This window comes from Chroicocephalus ridibundus, unplaced genomic scaffold (assembly GCF_963924245.1).
Source record: "Chroicocephalus ridibundus unplaced genomic scaffold, bChrRid1.1 SCAFFOLD_228, whole genome shotgun sequence".
NCBI classification, from domain to species: Eukaryota; Metazoa; Chordata; class Aves; order Charadriiformes; family Laridae; genus Chroicocephalus; species Chroicocephalus ridibundus.
Genome location: NW_026961400.1, coordinates 116920 through 142276, shown reverse-complemented (window position 1 = coordinate 142276; position 25357 = coordinate 116920). Strand labels below are relative to the sequence as shown.

Below are 25357 nucleotides of genomic sequence, written 5' to 3'. Positions count from 1 at the left end.
AGGGAAACGCATTGTGAGGGCAGAGAATTAAAAAAGGAAAGGTAGGTAAGGGCAAATGGCTTAAAAATACGGAACCAGAGGGAGTGCTGAGCTGAGCATGCACGGTTCCCTGAGAGTGAGATGCTGATGAATGTTGTTTTGGTTAGTGCTCTTCTTGGAGAAATGATAGGACAGGGGCTTAGAAATAAATCCTACAGTTGGTGAATATTCCCTAGTTTTTCTTAGGAAGTTGTTGCTGGCTGGCTTAACTGTTGGCAAAAGGCCGTTGTTGAAGAGGTACCACAATGGGGCTTTGGATAGGGAGGGTAAGAATAAAAAAAAAATTAGTAGGGCGAAAAAGTGCAACTAACGTTTCTGTAATTGGTACTGGAAGAGAGGCTGACACCCAGGGTACTAAATGTAGAAGTCAGTCTTTCTCCTGAAATATTAAACGAGTGCTGACTTCAGTCTACATTTTTCAAACTTCTTTTCATTCTATCCTTGCATTTCCCTGACTACAGTTTCTCCTGGATATGAACATGTGCCCAGGTTCTTGATGTGCATCTTGTCACTTAGTGGCACTATTGTCACTCTACTAACCGTAGTTATTACAAAATTTTTATTCAGTCTCCACTGCTTTTACTGAATGATCTTTGGCATTTGTGCAACCTTCATTTGATGGCTGTAGGGAAACTGGAACAGAACTGGGATGCCTGTTCTGTCATCTTTATTCTTAACAGCTGGTGGAACCTGATGTTTTGTTGCTCAGTGCTGAATACTGGTGGTACAAGAAAGTAGCCGTATTTGATGCAAGCAAGAATAGAGAGATAATGTTAGGAGGAATGAAATGCTTGAAAGATGCCAGATAACCCTATCATGAGGTTTCTTAGTGAGGACTAGCGCTTGATTAAATTAATCTGTGTCCTTATGTTCCTCACTTAGTAATCTTGATTAAAGCAGCTTCTCTGTGTGATTGTTTTTCATTAGGTGGGGAGAAAAAGGTCTTTGGACAGAGATCCCCCTATGTTTGTTGCAATTGTGCCTAGGACTGTAGGTGGACTGTAGCATGTCTGCCTGCACAGATTGTTAATACCTTCAGGATGGTTCCATGCTTTTTCTTGAAGATGGAACTCTCTTTAAGATTACTCAGGATGTTCACCAAAACCACAGTTCTCCATTGCTCGCTTCCTACTATGCTTGCTGTACGCCGAGGTAAATTACTGCCTTCCAGGTAGGAAATCTAGGATTCCTTGCCATTAACATGGGGAGGTACCAGATGACTGGACGGAGGCTAATGTGACGCCCATCTACAAGAAGGGTCGGAAGTAGGATCCAGGAAACTACAGGCCCATCAGCCTGACCTCGGTACCAGGAAAGATCATGGAGAGGATCATCTTGAGTGAGCTCTCACGGCAAGTGCAGGACAGCCAAGGGCTCAGGGCCAGCCAGCATGGGTTTAGGAAAGGGAGGTCCTGCTTAACCAACCTGATCTCTTTCTATGACCATGTGACCTGCCTTCTGGATGTGGGGAAGACTGTGGACGTTGTCTATCTGGACTTTGGTAAGGCCTTTGACACCGTCCCCCATAGCATTCTCCTGGAGAAGCTGGCGAATCATGACATAGATAAGTGTACTCTTCGCTGGGTTAAAAACTGGCTGGATGGCCGTGCCCAGAGAGTTGTGATTAATGGGGTGAAATCCTCTTGGCAGCCGGTCACCAGTGGTGTCCCTCAGGGCTCAGTTTTGGGGCCAGTTTTGTTTAATATCTTTATCAACGATCTGGATGAGGGGATTGAGTGCACCCTCAGTAAGTTTGCAGATGACACCAAACTAGGTGGGAGTGTTGATCTGCTTGAGGGTAGGAAGGCTCTACAGGGGGACCTGGACAGGCTGGATCGATTGGCCAAGGCCAACTGTAGGAGGTTTAATAAGGCCAAGTGCCGGGTCCTGCATTTTGGTCACAACAACCCCAAGCAATGCTACAGGCTTGGGGAAGTGGCTGGAAAGCTGCCCGGCAGAAAAGGACCTGCGGGTGCTGGTGGACGGCCAGCTTAACATGAGCCAGCAGTGTGCCCAGGTGGCCAAGAAGGCCAACAGCATTCTGGCTTGTATCAGGAACAGCGTGGCCAGCAGGAGCAGGGAAATGATGGTGCCTCTGTACTGGGCACTGGTGAGGCCTCACCTCGAGTGCTGTGTTCAGTTCTGGGCCCCGCTGTACAAGAGGGACATTGAGGTGCTGGAGCGTGTCCAGAGGAGAGCTACCAGGCTGGTGAGGGGTCTGGAGACCAGGGCATATGAGGAGAGGCTGAGGGAGCTGGGCATGTTTAGCTTGGAGAAGAGGAGGCTGAGGGGAGACCTCATTGCCCTCTACAACTCCCTGAAAGGAGGGTGCAGAGAGGTGGGGGTTGGGCTCTTCTCCCAGGTGAAGAATGACAGGACCAGAGAAAATGGTCTGAAGCTGCGGCAGGGGAGGTTTAGGTTAGATATTAGGAGGAATTACTTTACTGACAGAGTGGTCAGGCACTGGAACAGCCTGCCCAGGGAGGGGGCTGAGTCACCATCCCTAGAGGTGTTTAAGAAAGGTCTAGATGTGGCACTTCAGGGCATGCTCTAGTGTCAGAGGTTGTACGTTGTTTGGTTGGACTCGATGATCTCAAAGGTCCTTTCCAACCATGAAGATTCTATGATTCTATGATGCTTCCATAAAAACTGCTGCTTTCAAGTGGCAAATGAAAATACTGATTTGGTTTCTGTTCATTTTCTCTTACCAATTCTTCCTCTATTTCAGTGTCTGAAAAAGAAAAGCAGCTTCTCATTACCTGCAGGTGTTGAGGGGAACCTGTTGCATTTTATTTGGAAGCACAGTTCAAATAAGTTGCACCTGCTAAAAGTTGGCCAGGTAAGCCTAAAATGAGGGCACTCTTGTTTTTTGTTAGGTGTTTAAAAATCAAAATGAAGGTTTGGCTTAACATAAAAAAATCAGCTGCTGTGATGTGTCTTTAATGACTGTCCTGTCTTTTTTGTGAGTGGCCAACATTCTGGTCTTCGCGTTGTCTTTATTCTGCAGTTATACACATCAGGATTATCTTTGCTAATAATTGGGAGCGGGGTGGAGGGGAGAGCAGGACTTACGTGTGCTATGATGATTAAAACAAATTCCGCTTCTGGTGAAGTGGAGATCTCCAGATGGTCTTCTACAAAGTGATGACCATAAGGGTATTTTGGGGGAGGTTTTGGGGTTGCTTTGTTTTCCCTCTTTTGGAGAGAGTGAAATCTTAATGTCAGATAATTGTGAGTTGGGTCTTCTACTAATTCTTGAGACATTGAGGTTTTTGCAAGTGTCTTGAACCCTGCCCCTACCACTTCAATATTGTTCACTCTTCATGAGGTTTTCTCCACAGTCGTGAGACTTTCTGTCATGGTTTTGGCTTTCTCTTCAGAGAAGATTGTTTCCTGGTCCCAGAAGGTGATGCGTTAAAAATGTAAAAAACAAAACAACAAAAAACCCCACAAAATAAACAACCCCCAAACAAACAAAAATATCCCACAAATCAAACAAAATCCCAAATACTGTCTTGTAACAACATGAAAGTGCTGTTGGGATTTGTTTGAATTCTAATAGGAAAATAGGAATATAACAGTGGTAGAATGGTTACAAACAGAAGACAGTATAACTAGTATCTGAGTTGAACTGAAGAACTATTATGAATTTTTAGTGTCTTTGAGGATGAGAAACTGTAGATTTATGGTTGGTACTTCTTGCAGTGATAAGAGTGCTTGCAGAGGGACACCAAGTTGGGCGGGAGCGTTGATCTGCTGGAGGGTAGGAAGGCTCTGTAGAGGCATCTGGACAGGCTGGATCGATGGGCCAAGGCCAGTGGTGTGAGGTTCAACAAGGCCAAGTGCTGGGTCCTGCACTTGGGTCACACCAACCCCAAGCAACGCTACAGGCTTGGGGAAGAGCGGCTGGAGAGCTGCCCCACAGGAAAGGACCTGGGAGTGTTGTCTGCATATGAGCCAGCAGTGTGCCCAGGTGGCCAAGAAGGCCACCAGCATCCTGGCCTGTGTCAGGAACAGTGTGGCCATAAGGACTGGGGCAGTGACTGACCCCCTGTACTGGGCACTGGTGAGGCCCCACCTCGAGGGCTGTGTCCAGTTTTGGGCCCCTCACCACAAGACAGACCCCGAGGGGCCGGAGCGTGTCCAGAGAAGGGCAACGGAGCTGGTGAGGGGTCTGGAGCACAAGTCTGGTGAGGAGCGGCTGAGGGAGCTGGGGGTGTTCAGCCTGGAGAAAAGGGGGCTGAGGGGAGACCTTCTCGCTCTCTACAGCTCCCTGAAAGGAGGGGGCAGCCAGGGGGGGTCGGGCCCTTCTCCCAAGGAACAGGCCATGGGACAAGGGGAAATGGCCTCCAGTTGTGCCAGGGGAGGTTTAGGATGGATATTGGGAACAATTTCTTCATGGAAAGGGTTGTCAAGCATTGGAAGAGGCTGCCCAGGGCAGTGGTGGAGTCGCCATCCCTGGAGGGATTTAAAAGTGTAGATGTGGCACTTGGGGATGTAGTTTAGTGGAGGGCTTGGCGGTGTTAGGCTTAGGGTTGGACTCAATGGTCTTAAAGGTCTTTTCCAACCTAAAAAATTCTAATATTCTCTTAATTTAGAAACGAACACAAATGGGATATGGGAAGTAAATGAAGAGCAAAGCCAGGAATCTTGCCCTTGTGGAGGGGTTTTGGCTACGGTGGAGGAAACGAAGGAGGTGAAGGGCCGAAGGAGGTGAAGCAGCTCTCAGAGGTTTGGCTGCAGATCCCTGTCATCCGCTGCCTACATCAGACGGGGCAGGGAGGCCGGCTGTGGGTAGGGCTGTCTGGACTAGTCTGGGACCAGACAGAAAACAGCTGTTACTGCCGTAACCTGTCGGGCCCTGGATTTTGTGCTGCAACGTGGAGCAGAGTTACATCATCCGCTGGGGCGGCGGCGGGACGGGGCCCGCAGCCGGCCCGCCATGGCGGCGCTGAAGCAGCCGCGCGGCGGGCGGCCGGGATTGGCTGCGGCGGGTCAGCTGGTCCGCGGCGGCGGCAGCGCGCTCGCCCCGCCCCGCCCGGGCCGGCATCGCCTCAGCGGCCAGGATCGCCTCAGCGCCTGGCGGAGCAGCGGGGAGGGGAGCGGCGGCTGGGCCCGGGTGCTGGGGAAGTGAGCGGCGCCCGCGGGTGTCGCCGATCCGCGCGTAACAAGTAATCTGTCCGCCGCCGCGTCGTGCTGAGCTCGGCTTCCCCGCCGCGCTCGCGTGGGCTCTGCTGCTGCACGGCCGGGCCTGGCCCGGCGCTGCTGCCGCCGCGTAGCGCCGTAGGCAGGGTGCGACAAACGGGACAGCCCAGACCTGATCCAGTGCTGTCCCTGAGGTCCTTCGGGCGGTTCGGGCAGGCCGGTGGCAGCCGTTCCCCCCGCCGCGGGGGCCGTGCCGCCGTTGCTGCCGTGAGCCTGGGGCGGCTCGGGGCTGGGACGCGTGGCTCCGAACCGGCCGCGCTCCTGTGCAGCCTCTGCCGGAGCTGGGCAACAGCTGCTCGCCGGCTGCGCTAAAGGCAACTTGTTTGAAGCTTTTCTTTCTTTGAGTCAGTTCTTCTGAACTGGTTTCCCTCTGGGAAGGTTTATTGGTTTTGAGCTTGCACTAAGAATTGTAGACTTTTTTTTTCTCTTTAAAAAATTTTAGTTGGTAAGGTAACTAAGCTGTTTAAATAACTATCCCCCCTGAGTGGTACAGGGGACTTATTTGTGTTATGGTAAAGACTTATTTCATTAAAATTGTGTGCCTTTCCTTGGAACTTGATTTATCTCTGCGTAGTTGCTTAAGTGTAGTACAGTATAGCCCTTTCTATAGGAGTTTGGTTTCCAGGTTTTTTTCACGTGTGGAATGTCCTAACGCTTGGCTGAAATACTGGCCTTTATATATAAAACTGAAAAAAAGTTTACTTAGTTTTATTTTATCAACTCATTGCAAATAATTGTAGACATCCCGTGGGCCTGCAGACAACAGACTGAAAAATCAGTGTTATAGATTGTTGTTTAAAGGCATCAGTTTTAGTATTTGAGACCTCTGATTGCTTGGTCTCAGTGTAAGTCTCTTTACACAGATCTGGAACAGAATCTAAATGCACTGTGCTACTTAACAGCTGTTATGAAGATAATAAATTCATGCAAACTAGCCAATAGTATTGCTTTCTATGAGTGATAATATAAGGATAACTTTTATTATTTAAAGAGATGATAGGATAATTATGTTTTTAAAAGTCAGGTTTGGAGACTAGTTTGAAAGGAGTAGGTTTTCCTGGTAGTGAAAAAAAAATTTTTTAAGGTGATGCTAGAGTCTTGGAGAAATACCTGAATAATGCATTTTGCATTTCTTTTTATGGCTTCCTCCCCTCCAAGTAAGGCAGAAGTTTTTAATTTGTGTTTTTTTTTTTTGGTTGGTTGGTTTTTTTTGTACATAATTTTAAATTCTGTACCTGTTTTTGGATTGTTACTGAAGGCCAGAACCATTCCAGGTATGGAAATGGGAGTGGAATGGAAAAGGAGGATTGAAATTAACTTTAAGTCCTTGATTGAGTGCGAGGAGAGAAAGTTGTTCTGCAGCCTCGGACTAGCCTGAAAGAAAGCTTGTAATGTACAGTGTGTCCTGTTCTCTGTCTGTGCTTTCTGGCAGCATCGTTCCCATTTCACATCTCTCTTTCTTTTCTTGATGTCTGCTGCTGCTTTAAAATTTCTGTCTCCTTGTTAACTCAGTCTCCTTGCCTTTTCTCACAAGCTAGTTTCAAAAACGTGGTATTTCTTTCTAATCTTTTTCTTTCAAAAGACCTGTACTGTCTGCCACTTCTCACTCCTCGCAGTCTGCTCGCTCTTAGCAAAGCTGTCTCTGGCAAAGGGAAGCGAGAGCCAGTCTTCCAGAAGGGTGAGGTTGCTTTTAGTTGCCAGCAGCCCTGTAGTGAGAACGTGCAGTGGTTCTCTGGCAGATCAGTAGGAGCAACCAAGGAGACAGCACAGCTTGATCTAGCTAGTATGGGTCTGTGTTCCAGTGATAGTGCAACACCAGGTGAAGAGTATTACTGTAGTGGGAGTTGAAGGCCTGACAGGAGAGGTTGTAATAGGAAGTGTCTGGGGGTGTAACTTCAGGTAGAGTGCCTGGTTCTGTTCCCTAAGGGAGGGAGACTGTAAGGGAGCTGAAGAGGAGCAGGCAGTCCCACTCGGGATAATTGTGGTGGAAGGGGTTCTGGTTAAAGGACCTGCTGTTTGCCAGTCCAGGTTGTCAGGAGCTGCTGGACTTTGCACATCCCTCTGAGACATAATTAAGGTCCTACTGGGAAGATGATGGCTGACAGTAGATGCCAGGGTGAACTTCAAGGTGGAAGGGTCAAATAGACAGACACATGAACAGCGGGAATTGTTGTGGCCCCCAGAGGCAGGTCCATGAGGTGCCTCGTAAGGGTTCAAAGACAGAATGTCTAGTTGGTACTGTTCACCAGCTCCTTTAAGCTTGCCCGGTTATGAGGAGAAGACTTGGACTACTTGCTCAGTTGTAACATCTGCTCCAAGTCCTTTGTCTGCCTTCTGCTGGCAGTGGTCAAGACTGCCATTTCTGATTAAATACAGAACTGGAGCAGTATTGCAGATTAATATTGTTAAAATGCCATGCTGCGTAATCTTTACTAGACAAAACAGGAGAACTGTTATCTGCTGGTGGGTGCCTTGTGTTACGTAGAGGTGTATATGTAGAAGTAAGGGTTATAATGAAGTATAACAACAATACACTGATGCAGGGTAATGAAGCAGCTTCAAGTGTTCAGGTACATGTATGCCAGAACTGCCAGGTGCTATAATTGTCGTTATATTTGTAATAGCCTTTTTCCAGTGTAGTTACTATGAGCTCTCCTTGTCCTCCCTTCAGTACCTTCTCCCTACCACAGCCCGTTCAGTGTTGTTTGCTCTATTCCAGTGGTGCAGAGGGATGGATTGAAAGCAAGTAAAGGAAGCAAAATTTTGTAAAAGGGGAAGGAGAGGTTTCATGGCTTAAGCACTGTCTGGTAGAACTGGATTTTTGTTAATCTCCTTTGTTTCCTTTATGATACTAGGTGCATTACTTCCACTAGACCTGCCATAGGAAATCGCTAATTGTGTATCCCTTGTTTGCTGGGTACTTGTAGTGGTGAATTTTGAGTTACAAGAATCCTGGGTGTTTACAAGTTCAGTTAAGGTAAACTAATGCCAAATACCTTGTAAATTCATGTCCTTAATCGTAATCATGGTTAACATCTTGTCCTTTGGTGTAGTACTCAGGGAAAAGTGAATCAGCATATCTTCTATATTGAATAGGGCTGAGATTCACGAGAAGTATAGTAGGTGCTCTGTTGTGGGGTCTGGATGATGCAACCTCTCTATCTTTTTTTTTTTTTTTTTTCTTTTTTTTCTTCCAGGCTTATCTGTGGACAAAGTTAGGGCTTTTCCCCATTGTTGGTACACTCGCTACTAGTCTCTTCCCTTCTTGAGGAACCATGTTTTGTTCTAGATCTTTACTAATTATCTTCTGCCAACAGGAAGGGAGAAGGGGCCTTCAGTTCTTCTAAGTCACAGCCTGAGAATTCTGCAAAACAGAGAGTAGGCTGTCTGTCTCTTGCACAAGGAAACTGCCTTAGGACTGTACAGGACAAAGAGGAGTTGAGGGGGGGTCGTGGGTGAGGAGTAACTTATAGGTGGAAATTCACTGATATTTAACCAGTTTTCCTCCCTCCTTTCCTTTTAACTTACAGATATCCTCGATTTGCAGAAGACATCTCAAAATGTTGTGTCGAGCTGCTCTGAGCCCTCTTGTCCATTCCCCTGGACGGTGCTTTGTGTTGTCGCCACATGCCATCACAGCCATTTCCCGTTTATGTATGTATGAGAGAAAGCACACATTTCTAATAATGTTGGCCAGTATGTGTCTGGGCATGCCTATGCTCTTTCCTGTGTTGAAAGGGAAATCACCTCATTAACATCATTCAACAGTTACAACCTGTAGAGTGAGCTGCAGTTGAAGCTGTACTTTCTTAATGTTACTTTTTCCCTTAACTCAATAATATTCAGATGGATGTGTGAGAGTGTATTTTTCGTTCTGACGTGCATTTCAAGCAAAAAAAGCAGTTGTGAAAGTACTGCTATTGTAAAAGTTTTTTATTTCAGCCTCGTGCTTTCCTAGAAAACAAAATCTGATTATGCCTACTCCCCATCTGCATTTTCAGCCCACAGATGTCTTGAGTAAAGCAAGGTGTGAAGCTCAAATTTATTCAGATTAGATAAAAGTGGAAAGATGCTTGCAGGAAACCTGAGTGTAAGTACATGGCTGCCCTGTAAACAGATGTTCCCTGTTAGGTTAGCAATTAGGACTTTAGTGGACATGAAGTAAATTCTCTGTTTGTTCTAGAACCATTGTCTTTTACCTTGTTTTTCTGAAAAAATAAGTGGTTCCTTTTCAGATACTGGTTATCCCTCAACAGCTGTCTTCTTGGAACCTTCTAAATCCTGAAGCTCTAGCCAAACTTGCTAACGGTGCAGTCAGCTCCTGCATCCAGGTCATCGATAAATACATTGAACTGAACTGGCCCTAGATTGAACCCTGAGGAACACTGCTGGTGACTGGTCGCCAGCCAGATGTAGCCCCATTCACTACAGCTCCTTGAGCCCTGCTGTCCAGTCAGTTCTTCACCCAGCATGCCATGAACCTGCCTATCTTACAGTTGGACAATTTCTCCAGAAGGATGCTGTGAGGAACAGTATCAAAAGCCTCACTGAAATCCAGAAAAACTACATCCACCACCTTCCCTTCATCCATGGGGCAAGGAACCTTATCGTAGAAGGATATCAAATTAGTTAAACAGGACTTTCCCTTTGTGAACCCATAATGACTGTGCTTGATTATTGCATTGTTCTTTAAATGCCTTTCGATAGCGTCCAGTAAGATCTCCATAATTTTTCCATGAATGTGTGCCATCTTTTGACTAAGTTGCACTTCTGGTCTCAGAGTGTTATGTCAGTAGCCATTTCTTCTGTAATTACAACAGACGTATTCTCGCTCTTTTTTGCTATACTGGTATTTTTGAGACTGTCTAAGTTGACCTGGTTTGCTGCAGTTTCTGAATAGTAATACAAGAAGAACTAGGTGGAGGATAAGGAAATATGGTTTCAAGTTCTTTTCAATTAATATTTCTTATCCGTATTATATCAGTTATCCAGTTAACACACTTGGACTTCTTATCTGCAAGAGAACTCCTTCAGACACAATTCTCTGTGGCTCTGCAAAACTTCATGTGAAATATGTTGGAAGTGGTTTCCATCTGCCTTCGTTCCTTCAGCTTGATTTTGGGATTTTATGTGTTTCGGTCCACCTCTTTGTCAATTAGAAAGGATCCAGACTATTCCTTTTGTTTGTACCTTGATAGTCATTATTCTCTTTAACCTGCTGTGCTGATAGTGGTCTTAATGTCCTTTGCAGGCATTTTGAAAACAAAGATTTTCCTGAGAAACGTTCCATAGCTCATTGACTTGGGCGAAGTGCCAGCCTTATGTGTCTTGTGTCTTACCTGAGTAATACTGTGATTATCGCTTCTCCCTCCAACACCTATTTATCCTGTAGGAAGGTGACTTCCAGTTCATATGTCCGTCATTCCCCTTCTGTTGCCCCAAGTTGAGCAACATGCAAAAATACCTGACTTAGAGTGGTTGTAAAAGCTGCATGTCTTTTATTTCCTAACCGTCAAGCTTTCTGCACTAGCACAGGCAGGAAAACTCTCTAGCTGTATTTAGTGAGGCAAGGCAAAGGAGATTGTTTTTAAAACTAGCATTTCTGATGTGAGCTCTTTTACAGTGTTTTTCAGTTTGGTCTTCTAGATTCCCAGAGTTAGAGCTCTGTGACACATGAGATGCTGCCTTATATACCTTAGGATTGGTTAGTGCTGCTCAGATATTATCAGTTCTCACTTTATTTTGGTGACTTGAAAGCTAGCTTCTCATTCCCAGTCTTTAAAGGCTTGAAGTTTGAATGAGACAGTTAAAACTGTGTTTTTCTTTCTTGTTTTCTTTCTTTAACCACAGATCTCCCTCGCCATAACCAAAGACTAAGGAACGAATCCGTCCGTTGTTGGAGCAACATCCCATTTATCACCATGCCGCTCAGCCGTGCACACGGGAAATCGTTTGCGCACCGCAGTGAGCTGAAGCATGCCAAGCGGATAGTGGTGAAGCTAGGTAGTGCTGTTGTGACTCGAGGGGATGAGTGTGGCTTGGCCCTTGGGAGGCTGGCATCTATTGTAGAGCAGGTAATTCTGTGACTGAAGTGCAATATTTGTTTTAACTTCAGGTACTTGGTGACTGTTGGATGGCACAGAAGATTGTAGGAAAAGCTCATAAAACAGTGATGGCCCTGTAAAGCAATGTCTTGTCCTTTCCCTTTTTCATCCCCCTGTGCTGTGGTAGCATAAACCAGGTAACTCAGTAAATTGATGTTTGAAGGTGTGGTGGGTTGACCTCGACCAGCAGCTAAGCACCCACGCAATTGCTTGTTCGCTCCCCACACCTCTGCCCCACCACCAGTCAGATTGGGGGAAAAAAAATAAGAAGAGCAAGAAGTAAGAAAACTCATGGATGGAAATAAAGACAGTTTAATAAGTGAAGGAAAGGGGAAGAGAAACAAGTGATGCTAAGGCGGTCACTCCCTACCTTGCACGAGCAGACCGATGCCCAGCTAGTCCCCAAGTGATGGCTGTCTTGGAAGACAACTCCCTGCCCTTTCGTATTCTGCTACCCCGGTTTTATGACTGAGCATGATGTTTTATGGCATGGAATGTCCCTTTGGCCAGTTCATGTCAGCTGTCCCAAATGTGTCCTTTGCAAACTTCTTGCCCAGTCCCTAGTCTACCTGCTGTGATGGGACATAATGGGAAAAAGAGAAGGCTTTGATGCTGTGCAAGCACTATTTAGCAACAGGCAAAACATCAGAACGTTATCAACACTGTTTTAGTCCTGAAATCCAAAACAAAGCACCATATGGGCCCCTGTGAAGAAAGTTAACTCCATCTTGGTCAGACCCAGTATAGAGGGAGAGATTTGCACACAGATTTTTATGCAGTAGGTAAGACATGACTGGGGCATTACTTGGATCTCATGAGAAGGTGACACTGAAGTTTGTGAAGTCCCTTGTGAGTAGACCCTTCTTGATTACCTGAGCCTTTGCAGATTTCCTCCAGGAGAAAGCTTGAAACCTCATTACTTGTGGGAAAAACTGATGGGATCAACCCATGGATTGGTTCCCCAAAATGAAATTATGACTTTGGGGGCGATTGGACATGTCTTCTCTGGGAAGTAAAGTTAACGTAATAAATTAAATTCATGTAAGACATCTAGCTTTAGAGCTTTGAAAGGAGTCTGGCCTGATATATGTAAGGAAGAGGCAATTAAAAGCTGTACTATCAGAGTTAGCTTCTTCACTTCTAGAATACGAAGTTGCTGTATGATAGCAGCTTTGGGAATGGATGGTGAGTAAGAAGGTTGGTGGAAGGTAGAGCTGCTACTTCACAGCTTTTTCATATCTTTCCTTATCTGTAGCAACGGAGGTGGAGGGGCAAGGGGTACAGAAGTGTTACCAAGTAATATGTATTGTGAAAATTCAAGCATGACTCTCATAAAAAACTGGTATCGTGAAAAGAAAGTTTAGTAGGAGCTATAGATTGCATGCAGCCCTTTGCATAGCTCTGAAGTGGCTGGGAAGGTGCACAGGAGTATCATAGAGAGCGGTTGCCTTGCTTTGCGCATTTGTGGATAAAGTGAAACACTTGCATCAGCAAGAACTGGTGAGCATAAGGTTGTCTAAAATAGCCAGAACTGTCTGTCATTCTAGCAGTGATCATACTCCAGGCCCTGTTTCTTATGTTCTGTACTTACAGGTGTCAATGCTGCAAAATCAGGGCCGAGAGATGATGATTGTCACCAGTGGTGCTGTAGCTTTTGGGAAGCAGCGGTTGCGTCATGAGATCTTGCTTTCTCAGAGTGTGAGGCAAGCGCTTCATTCAGGCCAGAATCAGCTGAAAGATATGGTGAGTGTCTGGCAGCACTCCTGCTTTTCCTTGAATGTTGGGTATTACCTGCTCAAGTCACTGCCTGACAGCTGTTTATCTCTGTAGGCGATTCCAGTCTTGGAGGCCCGAGCCTGTGCAGCAGCTGGCCAGAGTGGACTAATGGCTCTGTATGAGGCTATGTTTACACAGTACAGCATCTGTGCAGCTCAAGTAAGGGATTCTTTCTTTCCTAGACTGACTACTTCAGGCAGTGATCGAATTGTTCTTTGAATTTTTCCACGTTTTATATGCTGCGATCTTTTACTATAGCCTTGCACTTCCATTGCCATCCTACTTTTGGGGCTTATTGTAGCACGAATGGTGGCTTACACAGGAGTGCCTTTCTAAGTATTTCTGAAATGGAGTTATCTGTTGTCAAGGTGAAGGAAATATGCTTTTTCTTTTTGGAGTTCATTTGTGTCCTGCTCTTATGTACAGGGTGAGGTCTGGTCAAGCTCTGGTCTGAGCTCTTCACAAAAGCTAAAGTTGGTGATCCAAAGTGAGGGTTTAAAAATCACAGGTGGCTGAGCTGCCACACGTTCTGTAAAGCTGACACAAGTGTATGTCCAAACTTCAGAACTTGCTTTCCATCTTCTCCTCGAACCTTTCTAACTTCTGCGTGATGGTATCCCTAGCTTGGGTCTTCTACATGTACTGAATGCTGCAACTGTATTAGTTGAACTTAAACACACTTTACTTATTTTAAATACTCTGAGAATACAGTATTGCATCAAGTGTAAGGCCTCACTTGTTCAGATACTTGTTATGAATTTAGGAGCCTAATATGAAGTCTCGCTTGGAGAAACTTCTTCCTGTTATGTAGTATAGCTGATATCACTAAAGTGTTTACAGTATAGCTAGTAATCACTATAAATTGTGCTGGATTATAATCTTGTTCAAGTCTGCAGACAACTGTCAGTCCTTTGATTTAAAAGAATTAACTGCCCATGCCAAAAACGTCAGTGTACACATTGATTGCAAGTGCTATTCTAACATTTGTGTGGTGGAGTTGTTTGCTTGGTTCTCAAATGTCCAATAGCAGAGTAAAAATGAAAAAATCTTCTCATCAGAGCAGACATTGAGGTTTTTTGTGTGTCTTAAAATCCCAAAACAAAGGGGTGGTGTTTGCATGCAGGGAGCTTTAAGACCAACATTCTTTCAGAAAAGCAAGTGGGTTCTAGAGTTGAAGAGAAGTCTTGAGAGAAAGCATCCCTTTGCTTGCAGCAGCAGAAACAGTACAGTGGGAGGGAAAACAGGAAAGGTAGTGTCTTCAGTAATCTTTCTTGCTTGTATTCTTTATCTTTTAAATGTGGCTTATGTTTCTTTAGTGTCCCGAAGGGCATGACTGATCTGTTATGATACGTTAATACGTATGTTTACGATGTTCTTGTGAAAAGTGGTAGGCTAAGTATATTTATTTTTTTTCCTCCTTTCAGATTTTAGTCACCAACCTAGATTTCCATGATGAACAGAAGCGTCGGAACTTAAATGGAACATTGCACGAGCTTTTAAGAATGAATATTGTCCCTATAATTAACACTAATGATGCTGTTGTTCCACCTCCAGAGCCAAACAGTGATCTGCAGGGGGTAAATGTGGGTAAAGTATTGCAAGGGGGTTGGGTCCTGCTTGGGTACCGCACTAACGTGTAATACACTAATAATTGGGGACCTCTAAAGCCTGCAGCAGGGAAACAGGCATACAAAACTGGTAATGTGGACAGAGGGTAGTGGAAGACTATGCTGACCTGGCTGTTTCTGACATGATACAGTGCTGTGGGGTGAAAGCAGGGCAGATGACGTCTGCTCTGCCACAAGCAAGCATGTCCAATTTGGTTTTCACTGAATAGTTGAAGTTGGAAGGGACTTCTGCAGGTCATCTGGTGCAGCACCCCCACTTAAAGCAGGGTCAGTACCTCTTGTTCTGTCACTGCAGCAAGGTGGAGGACACAGGTACTGATCGCACTGCTTGTCACAGTAAAGATACTGCTTTACTGCATTCCAAAAATGTGTGTATTTTCACACAGAGATCACCAAGTTTCCAGTGGGTGTCAACAAAATAGCTCAGAAGGATTTGGTAGTGCTGAGAGAGCTTGCTTTTATATGTTGCAATGAAATATTTCCTAGTTCCTCCTGCTTTTCAGTGCTGCTGATATGTATGTGCATTGCAGGTGATTAGTGTGAAGGATAACGACAGTCTGGCAGCACGGCTGGCTGTGGAAATGAAAACTGATCTCCTGATCGTTCTCTCAGATGTAGAAGGTTTGTGAGTCATTTCTTTACTTTCTTGTTTTATCGAAGTACATCAGATAGTCAAACCAACTAGGTATTACTGTATTTGGGTTTTAGTTCATATATTTTACAGGAACAATTACAACGTACCACATAACTCCTTAAGGCATATATCCAGTCCTGATGTATAAGCCAAAGACTCTGTCTGCCACGCTGTTGAATCTGGGTGGGTGAGAATGCGTGTGAGCTTGAGACTTGTTCCAGAGCCCAGAATACCGTATCAGAGAGGGTACTGATAGGACAAGGGGTAATGGTTTTAAACTGAAAGAGGGGAGATCTAGATTAGATATTAGGAAGAAGTTCTGTGCTCGAAAGGCGGTGAGACCCTGGCCCAGGTTGCCCAGAGAAGCTGTGGCTGCCCCATCCCTGGAGGTATTCAGGACCAAGTTGGATGGGGCTTTGAGCAACCTGTTCTAGTGGGAGGTGTCCGTGGCCCGGCCAGGGGGTTTGGAACTAGATGGTCTTTAAGGTCCCTTCCAACCTAAACCATTTTATGATTCTATGATATGTACTGTAGTACTTCCGTTAGCTTCTCAGAATTGTATGATACAGTCATGAGTAATATGCAGGATAAAGGGTGTGTGTTTCAAATGAGGAGTGCAAACCTAATACTGTTCAATAGTTTGTTTCTTCTGGCAGCAGGTTCTGTCTTTCAGTGAATTACAGGTGCATTACAAGTCCTGGTCATTGCCTTCCACATACCTGGAATTTGCTAGCTTTTTCTGTCTCCCAGACATTTGGCTTACAATGCTCTAGTCTTGAGCTGAGTTGCTGTCACCTATGGATGTTGAAATTCCTTTTCTAGAGAGAGGAAGGTAGTGGGTGGAGTTCCAGATGAGTGCAGTCCGCATCACCCAAGTCACATAGTCTTTTCATCTTCTCCAGATGTGTTTCTTTCAGTGAATCCTGGACTTTGTCAGACACTGTAGGCCCTGAGGAGGAAGGAGGTGCCTTTCCGTAAACACAGTTTATTTTAGCAGATTCAGCTGGATTTCATGGTTGATTCTAGTTGAAATATCTGTCTGAGAACAACTCATAAAAACAATAGTCAAAACAACTTGTAAAAAAAAAATTAACACCCAACACCCCCATCCTCCAAACTTACTCATTCAATGTGACATCTTGTTTATGGGAAGGTGTGTGTCTTCTCCCTCCCAAGCTATCAAGGAAGGACACAGATAGTCTGTACTTGTGCTCTCTAGATTGTAACGCCAGTATTTGTTCACATAGAATATCTGGGAAGTGTGGTGGTAGAGTTTAGGTTTATCGTGTTGGGTAAACTGAAGTGTCATTCAACTGCAAACATAGTTACATAAAATGACCAGATTTTTAAAAAAAATTAATAAGAGTACGTCTCTGTAGTGTTGTGTTCCTTCTTAGCGGAATTTGATAATTACCCTTTTTACATATTTCTGAATTGCCCAGTTTTTCACTGTACCACCCAGCATTGAAGAATATAATCTGAAATTTTGGTGAGGGGGACTATCCTTTGCCTGTTCGGTTGTGGGCTTGTATATGTGAGCCTTGATTTTGAACATATAAAAGCTGTAAACTGTCTCTCTAACCTCAACCAAATGTCACTACCTCCCAGCTTGCATGCTGATATTTAGCATGTGGGGTTTCAGTGTGTTATTCATTATGCTTTCAATAAAGCTGTACTTCTCGAGTCTGCCTGTTAAGTGTTTCATGCTTTCGGTCCCACAAAAAGCAGGGTTCACTGACAGTTTTCAATCCTGTAAAGTGCAATACATCTTTTCAGCCTTATGGGTTTTGTTGGGTTTTTTTTGGTCTTTTTTCATGGATGAGCTTTGGAGGTGAGGGTATATACCTGACAGATTTTTATTTTTTATTTTAGGACTCTTTGACAGCCCTCCGGGATCTGATGATGCAAAGCTCATTGACATATTCTACCCAGGAGACCAGCAATCTGTAACATTTGGAACCAAGTCCCGGGTGGGAATGGGAGGCATGGAAGCCAAGGTAGAAATCTGGAACATATGCTTTGTTATTGGGAAGGAAAGGGAGATGTGGGAAAGGGAGATAGATGATGGATCTTGACAGGTTGCAGGAATGGGCAGACAGGAACTTTATGGAGCTCAATGATGGGAAATGCTGGGTCCTACCCCTAGAGAGGAACAACTCCGTTCACTGGTGTGGGCTGGTGAGTTGACTGGCTGGAATGCAGATTCACTGAAAAAAGGACATAGTGGTCCTGGTAGACATGAAGTGGAACGTGAGCCAGCAATATGTAGGTGATTCTACCCCTCTAGAGGGTAGAGGGGTAGAATCTCTCTCTCGTGAGACCCCACATGGAGTACTGTGTCCAGCTCTGGAGTCCTCTAGCACAGTAAGGATATAGACCTGTTGGAGCAGGGCCAGGGGAGGCCATGAAGATGATCAGAGGGCTGGAGCACCTCTGCTATGAAGACAGGCTGAGAGAGTTGGGGTTGTTCAGCCTGGAGAAAAGAAGGCTCTGGGGAGACCTTATAGCAGCCTTCCAGTACCTGAAGCGGGCCTACAGGAGAAACGGGGAGGGACTCTGTGAGGGACTGTAGTGATAGGACAAGGGGTAATGGTTTTATACTGAAAGAGGGGAGATTTAGATTAGGTATTAGGAAGAAATTGTTTCCTGTGAGGGTGGTGAGATGCCGGCCCAGGTTGCCCAGAGAAGCTGTGGCTGCCCCATCCCTGGAGGTATTCAGGACCAAGTTGGATGGGGCTTTGAGCAACCTGGTCTAGTGGGAGGTGTCCCTGCCCTGGGCAGGGGGGTGGAACGAAATGATCTTTAAAGTCCCTTCCAACCCAAACCATGGTATGATTTGCACTTTGGGCAAAGTAGGCCAACAACATTCTGGGTTTGGCCAGCAGGTTGAGGGAAACGATTATTTCCCCCTACTCAGCATTAATGAGACCATATCTGTAGAGTTGTGTCTGGTCCTGGGCACCGTGGTACAGGAAGGACATGGTGTACTACAGTGAATCCCAATGGAGAGCCATGAATATGATTAAAGAATCAGAGCATTTGTCACACTAGGAGGGGCTGAGAGCCAGGACTGTCTACCCCGGAGAAGAAAAGATTTGTGTATAAATACTTGAATGGAAGGTGTAGAGAAGACAGAGACAGACTCTTCTGAGTGGTATCCAGGGAACAGACAAGAGGCAATGGGCACAGGCTGAAATACAAGAAATTAAATTGAAGTGTAAGAATTTTACAGTGAGGTTGCTGGAGCAGGTTGCTGAGAGAGCTTGTGGAATCTCCACATTTGGAGATGTTCAAAACCTGACTGGATGGTGTCTTGAGTAACTTGCTCTAGCTGACCCTCCTTTGAGCAGGTGGTTGGGCTATATGATCTCCAGAGATCCTTTCCAGCCTCAGCTATTCTGTGAGTACCCTGGAATGGTGTATGGATTGCTTTAGTTTCTCTCTTTCTTAGGTCCATGTGAATTGAAAAGAGCAACTAATGAATTACATTCCAGTAGTTTTAAAAATATGAAATTTGGAACTGTATTAAGTTGATGTTTTAAATTCAAATAAGAGTCAGTCCTCACTTCTTTCTCACGTGATAATCCAAAGACTTTGGTAATCCCTGTCACTTGAATCTGATTCGATACCTCTCTTTTCTGAGTTTGTACATGTGCTGTTTGCTTCTGAAGGATGTATAGATGGTGACCAAGGTACTTTAGTTCTTGAATCCAAGATGAGTAGGAGGGCCCGTGGTTTTCAGTGCCGTGTACAGTCGGACATCCTCAGTATTCATTGCTGAGTGCGTAAACGTGGTGGTGGTGTGAGACTTTAGCATATGTCTCTCATGGTGCTGGCATATGCACTACAATAGTACTAATTGGTGCGGGTTTCCTAAAGACCCTTTTGGAAGGTTATCTGTAAAAACTGAAGTAGATTTTGACTAAGCAGGGAAAGACCAAAGTGAAATTCTTCACCAGTTATCTTATGTTTTATTTCCTTTTCTGAAGAATCAAATAAGGCATACTTCAGTATCAGAGCACGGATGGGAAGGTGGCAAAAGGAGGAGGAATTTGAGTGTAATGATTTTGTAACTATGGGATGTACAGAGCTTGTTTAGAAACAACTTTCCCTTCGTCTGGCCTCTGGAATAGTTTAAACAGTTCTGGGTATTGAGGGGAAAGCTGCCGAGGTCAGAGAGTACTTGTAAAAATAATAATCTGTTAGAGATATTTGGTATCTTTAATCCTGTCACATAGAGGCAAATGTCAATGCTGCTGTTGAAACAAAAATTTGTTACAGTTGAGAATTGGGCGATATTTTTTGAAAACTGTAACATCGATAATAGAATAAACAGATGGTAGCTCTAGGTGCAAACCTTTATTATCAGCATGAAACTTGACCAAAAATGGAGCAGTTGATGGTCTTGTGGTAGTCAAGAGTTTGATGTGATAGGCATATCTGACAGGTGTTGTCTCCCAGTGAATATGGACTGTAATACCTAATCGAGGAAGCAGAGAAGCTTTTGCAGTAAAATAAATGACATGTAGTTAAATATAGTGGTGGAATAATGCTGCCCATACCTTGATTGGGAAAAGAAGCGAAGGAGACCACAGGCAATACCTCTTCAGCAGGTAACATCTGGAATTTGGGTTTGTGTTTTTGTATTTTGACATGAACCAGTGAAATGTTGAAGGAGGGGAAATTTTAGAGAAATCATGTTGTGATGCCTTAAACAATGACTCAAGTGTGTGGAAAGAATCATTGAATTGCCTAGGTTAATCTTAGGACTACGTGGAGATTTCAAAGGACCTTTACTAATAAGCTGACCCTGCTGTAAGCTTAACATTCTGTAGAAGGACTAAGGAAACTTCATTATGCCAACACTGAAGTTAGAAAGGGAACTCGTGTTGCCCTTGATATTAGGGCAATGCCTACAGAGATACAGCCCCTGAATTTCATAGAGCTCTTGTTGATTATCGTGCCTGACTACCCACCCACCCACCCTCCGTGTCAGCCTTTGGCACACAGGTGATCTGGTAGTATCACTGATTTCAGTACCCAGCCTGTGGACATCAGATTGTTCGTGTTTCAGACTTGCTTCTTGCCTTAGATCTTATGTGTGTTGCTTCCATACATTGCTTAGTATGCTGTGGTCCTGACCTTTGAAGATGACTCCTAAATGCTATATTTACAGAATCCTCCTCCAAAATAACTACAAAAAGGGGGAAGAATACCAAATAAAACGCATACAATTAAAAACTGAAGAAGTGCAAAGTCTTCAAATAGAGCCTACTGAAAGAAGCAACTATTAAGACAATAGGTGTATTCCCAAGCAAAAAGTAGAAGCAAATAAATAAAAAATCCGATGAGAACATGACCAGGAAATGTGAGCAAAGCAGGTAAAAATATGTGGAAACCTGAGTAACTCTTCAGCAAACTTCATAGCTTCACCAAGGGGTTAGAAACAATGAGAATACCTCTGCATCTTAAGCAGACCCATGAGGAGTGCTTTGGCTGATCAAACTTTAAGGGAGCAAATCAGACAGCTTAAAGGTATTGATCAATATTTTAACATTATATGGTAACGGCTAGGACCTGAGCAAGAATAGTGCTCAGCAGTACAAGTAATATCACGTGGTCACTTAAAGTGGGTTAGTTATTGATGGCTAATCAATGTCAGGGAAAATGGCAACAGAATCTTTTCAAAAATGAAATTTGGGTTTCTTCAAACAGTAAGAAGAACTTGCAACATAAAGTAATGGTGAAAAAGAACATAGGACCAAAGTGCTCTTGCTGAAGTCATGAAAAAAATAGGCTTTTAGGAAAAGTTGAAGTACGCTTATAAAGTGGCAGCTAGTTAAGAAAGGGGAGGTAAAGTGAAAATAAGTGATCTCATTCAATGCTACATTATGGAAGTTCCAGAGGTGTGTTGAATGCTCTTTGAAAGCGTAAGTGGTCAATCTGGAGATCAAAGTGGAGCAGGAAGTCTGTTTGAGAGTGGTGATTCAAATAACAAGTGAGTTTCCTGGAACTGCCTCTATCCTTTTCTGTAGGTGAAAGCAGCTCTGTGGGCCCTCCAAGGAGGCACGTCTGTAGTGATTGCAAATGGAACCCACCCAAAGATCTCGGGTCATGTCATCACAGATATTGTGGAAGGGAAGAAAGTTGGAACTTTTTTTTCAGAGGTAAAACCTGCAGGTGAGTACAGAAGTAATGTGTACATTGAGAGTTGTAGACATTTCCTGAAAGGTTAGAATTAAAATTTGGCTAGACCTGTATGATAACTGGGAAACCATACCCTGCTTGAAGAACGGATTTTGAAAGGCATTTCCTAAAGTAGGAGTAGAAAATGTTGAATCCTCTGCTCTGGTTCCCTCCAGCTGATAAAATGCAGCATCAGACTTGCATTTGAAGAATGCAGTGAGTAGAATTTTTACCATTTTTAGTCCTAGGGGTTATCATCGAGGATGGACAATTTCAGCGTGAAAATGTGGACATAGAATGTGCTGCTGAACTAAGATAGTAAACACTATCTTAGCAAAAATAGTTTTATTTTTTATCATAAATTCCTTTTAGGACTTGGTCTTCTAGTATTGTAGGTAAGAATATTTTCCTGCCACTGCATTGCTGGGACAGTGTAACAATCGCTGGAGGAAGTCAGACCAAAGATCTGTGACCGTAGCAGAATAGGACAAATATGGAGTGATACTTTGCATATAATAATCTTCAATGAATTTCTTGTATGAATTTGTCAAATCATCCTTTGAACCCGTGTAAAGACTTAGCATCCACAGGGCTCTATGTCATGATAGTCAAGAGCCTTAGCTGGATACTCTGTAAACTCTGGAGCTAAAACTAAATGAAGAACTGCTTGCTTTAATTTGGGGTTGGGGGACATTTTGAATTTTCTTCCTGATAGCTTAATTTGATGACCCTGCTGCCTGTATGGGCAACCAGCCCCCGTTCAACTTTGAAGATGTGAGACATCGTCTTTCCTCTCACCATCTCTTTTCTGTGTGCAAGAGGTTTGGTCTTAGACATTACTGAAGCTGTTCCGAAAACTTGGTCATCCCCGTTTCTCTTGTTTGAAATTGTTTTCATTGTATTGTAGCCCTTTTGAGATGGGCAAAAAACAAAATTTCACATAGTGTTCAACATGCAAATGAAGCTTTAATTTATAATGGCAGGATTAACTGAGTTTTGATAAGACTGATGGTGTTTTCTGTTCTCTATGCCTTTTCTAATAGTTCCAAACATGTAATTTGCTTTTTGATGTTTATGTTCACTGAGATGATGTTTGTGTAGTATTGTTTGTTACAATACTGAGGTCTGATTTTTCCTCTTCCCCTCTACATTGCTTCATGATTATCTGATTTGAATTTCATTTGCTGTTTCATGGCTTAGTAACTTGGCTGCAGAGGAAATTGCAGAATTGCCGAATGCCTGAGGTTTGAAGGGACAGTATGACAGACAGCAGGGTCATCTGGTCCTACCCTCTGCTCAAGCAGGTTGCCCAGGACTGTCCAGACAGCTTTTAAGTATCTCAAAGAATGGAGGCTCCACAACCTCCCTGGACAACCTGTGCCAGTGCTTGATCATCCTCACAATGCAAAAGTCCTTCCAGATGGGAGGCACCTCCCGTGTTTCAGTTCGTGTCCATTGCCTCTATCCTGCCACTAGGCACCACTGAAAAAAGCCTGTCTCCATCTTCTTTACACCCTCTCTTCAGGTATTTGTACTTACTAATGAGATCCCCCCTGAGCCGCCTTCTCCAGGCTAAACAGTCCCGGCTCTGTCAGCCTTTCCTCATATGAGAGGTGCTCCAGTCCCTTCATCCTCTTTGTTGGACTCTCTCTGCAGTGTCTGTGTCTCTCTGGTACCGGGGAGCCCAGCGCTGGGCACAGCACTCCAGGTGTGGCCTCACCAGTGCTGAGCAGAGGGGGAGGGTCCCCTCCCTCGACCTGCTCCAGCACTCCTCGCAAGGCAGCCCAGGACACCGTTGGCCATGTTTGCGGCAAGGGCGTGCCACTGGATTGTGTTCAACTTGGTGTCCTCCTCTGAAAGCTACTTTCTAGGAAAAAGTGTGATAGTTACATTTTCCAGTTAGTCTCACCATAATAAATTTGTATCAGCAGTAAAGCTTTTCGTCTTGTGACCCCATTCTGAGTCACTTACAGATATGGCAAATGGCGAATATCCCTGTGGAATTTTACTGACACTCTTCTGCTATTGTGGCAAGTATTTACTCCAGTCCTCTCTTTGTCTTCTATTTTCCAAAGAACAAAATTTGGAAATTCAAGTAACTTTTTAAAGCCGACTATATTTGCTTACATACATGTCACTTTTATCAAGACCAAAATACACCATACTTTGTAAAGTATGACTTCGCTTTAAAACGCTGTTTTAACACTTCTTAAATAAATCCCATTAATCACATGTCCAGAAGTTCTTTTCTTATACTTCCCGCTATATCTTTTGATATTTTCCATAACATTGGAATTCCTGCTCTGGCAATTTCCATGGGACTCTTCTTAAATGGAAGCTGGGTCATATTTCTCACCTTCAAGTCATCTGCTTTACAGGCAATTTCAGGAGAGTTTAAAATCATGACTTAGTTTATCCATGAGCTACTTAAGAACCCTTTGGGGAAATGCTGCCTGAACCTGGTGACTTGTTTTGAAATAGAAACAGAAGTAACCTGTTCCATGTAATTTCAGTTTGAGACAGATTCTTTGAGGTCCTGACAGAAAAGAAGAAAAATCCCACCTTTCTTCTATAGGATCCCTTTTAAAATGCACACGGGGAGAGACAGAAGGAAAGCAATTCTGCAAGCTATTACTTAGATTGGATTTTGGCTTCCATCATTGTTTGTACATTCCCATGCTATTTTATAATCCTGTCTTTTTTCCTCAGGTGGATACTTAAACTTTTCAAAGTTTGCCTCCTTTCTTTCGGTAGGCTACCGTGTCCTGAGACTTAGCTTTTGCCTTTGTCAGGTCTTTTTGATACATGGTGCACACTTGCCTCAGAGATGGTGACCTTACAGAATCTCTCTGATGACTCTTTATGTTTGGGGACCATAACAGTACTTTGTGTCAGGTACAGATTTTCCCGTTCTAGCATACAACAGGTTTCTTGAATATGTCTGTTTGAGACTCTGTACCTCCTTTCCTGCTTTGAGCAGAGAACCAGAAGATGGAAGGGCTATTGTTCACTTCCATATGTGCAGTTACTTTGTCTGCATGGCATATTTTTGGCTTTTTTTGCAGGTCCTACAGTAGAGCAGCAAGGTGAAATGGCACGAGCTGGTGGCAGGGCCCTGGCGGCTCTACAGCCTGAACAGGTGACAGAACAGTATGGCCTCACTTGTTAATCTTGTGAATGTGTGGCAAGTTTTACAACGTGGATTTATAGCAAAAATGGGCCCCCTGGGACAAGAATCTATTATTTGCGTGCCAGATCCATCATTTGGATTGTAGCATGCTTAAAGAGATGAGAAAAGCAGAAAGATAATGTACCTTAGGGCTATGAGGTAATATATGCTTTCATGTGGGGTTTATAAAAATTGTAATAGTGTTGGATATCACACAGAAATGAATTGTGATCAGAGCTGCTGAAGAATTGCCTGGAATAACCTGCTCCGTTCACTTCTGTGTGTAGTGTATGCAAAAGAGGAGCTGTAGACAATCAATTACTCGTCTGCAGCTGGGTAGGTAAAATGTGGCATCTCTTGTGAGGAAGACAAGGTGGTCTTAAAGGAAGAACTTTGTGAGTTTGGTGAAGAAGACTGGGCATGGGAAAGCAAGATGATAAAAAGAAAGTAAAGATTGAAGCAGTGTTCAGCCTTGTTTTTTAATGTGATGCAGGCTGGAAAAATCAGCTGGCTGCAAGTATTTGGGGGGTCAAGACAGTGAGAGACTGTGGTCAACATAAGTGGACTGAAATGAACCAGATGTCAAATAGCACAGGCTTTGTGTAAGAAGTCAGTT

At 44.1% G+C, this 25357-nt stretch overlaps 1 protein-coding gene across 5 annotated transcripts in view; it reads left to right on the top strand.

Moving 5' to 3' along the window:
• The first annotated feature begins 5074 nt into the window (after positions 1 to 5074).
• Positions 5075 to 25357, top strand: part of ALDH18A1 (aldehyde dehydrogenase 18 family member A1) — a 33693-nt gene continuing 13410 nt past the window's right edge. For 2 of the 5 annotated variants that reach the window (XR_010069328.1, XM_063321894.1), the window contains exons 1-11: positions 5076 to 5210; positions 8100 to 8221; positions 8775 to 8898; positions 11095 to 11318; positions 12942 to 13091; positions 13179 to 13283; positions 14549 to 14707; positions 15283 to 15373; positions 17259 to 17383; positions 21422 to 21566; positions 24638 to 24711. Coding sequence is in view for 4 of the 5 variants with exons in the window: in XM_063321894.1 (XP_063177964.1) it covers positions 8805 to 8898; positions 11095 to 11318; positions 12942 to 13091; positions 13179 to 13283; positions 14549 to 14707; positions 15283 to 15373; positions 17259 to 17383; positions 21422 to 21566; positions 24638 to 24711 (1167 nt within the window). In the remaining variant the exon portion in view is untranslated. Of the gene's footprint in view, positions 5211 to 8099; positions 8222 to 8774; positions 8899 to 11094; positions 11319 to 12941; positions 13092 to 13178; positions 13284 to 14548; positions 14708 to 15282; positions 15374 to 17258; positions 17384 to 21421; positions 21567 to 24637; positions 24712 to 25357 lie in introns of all 5 variants that reach the window. The other 3 variants (XM_063321896.1, XM_063321895.1, XM_063321897.1) reach the window with 3 other exon arrangements.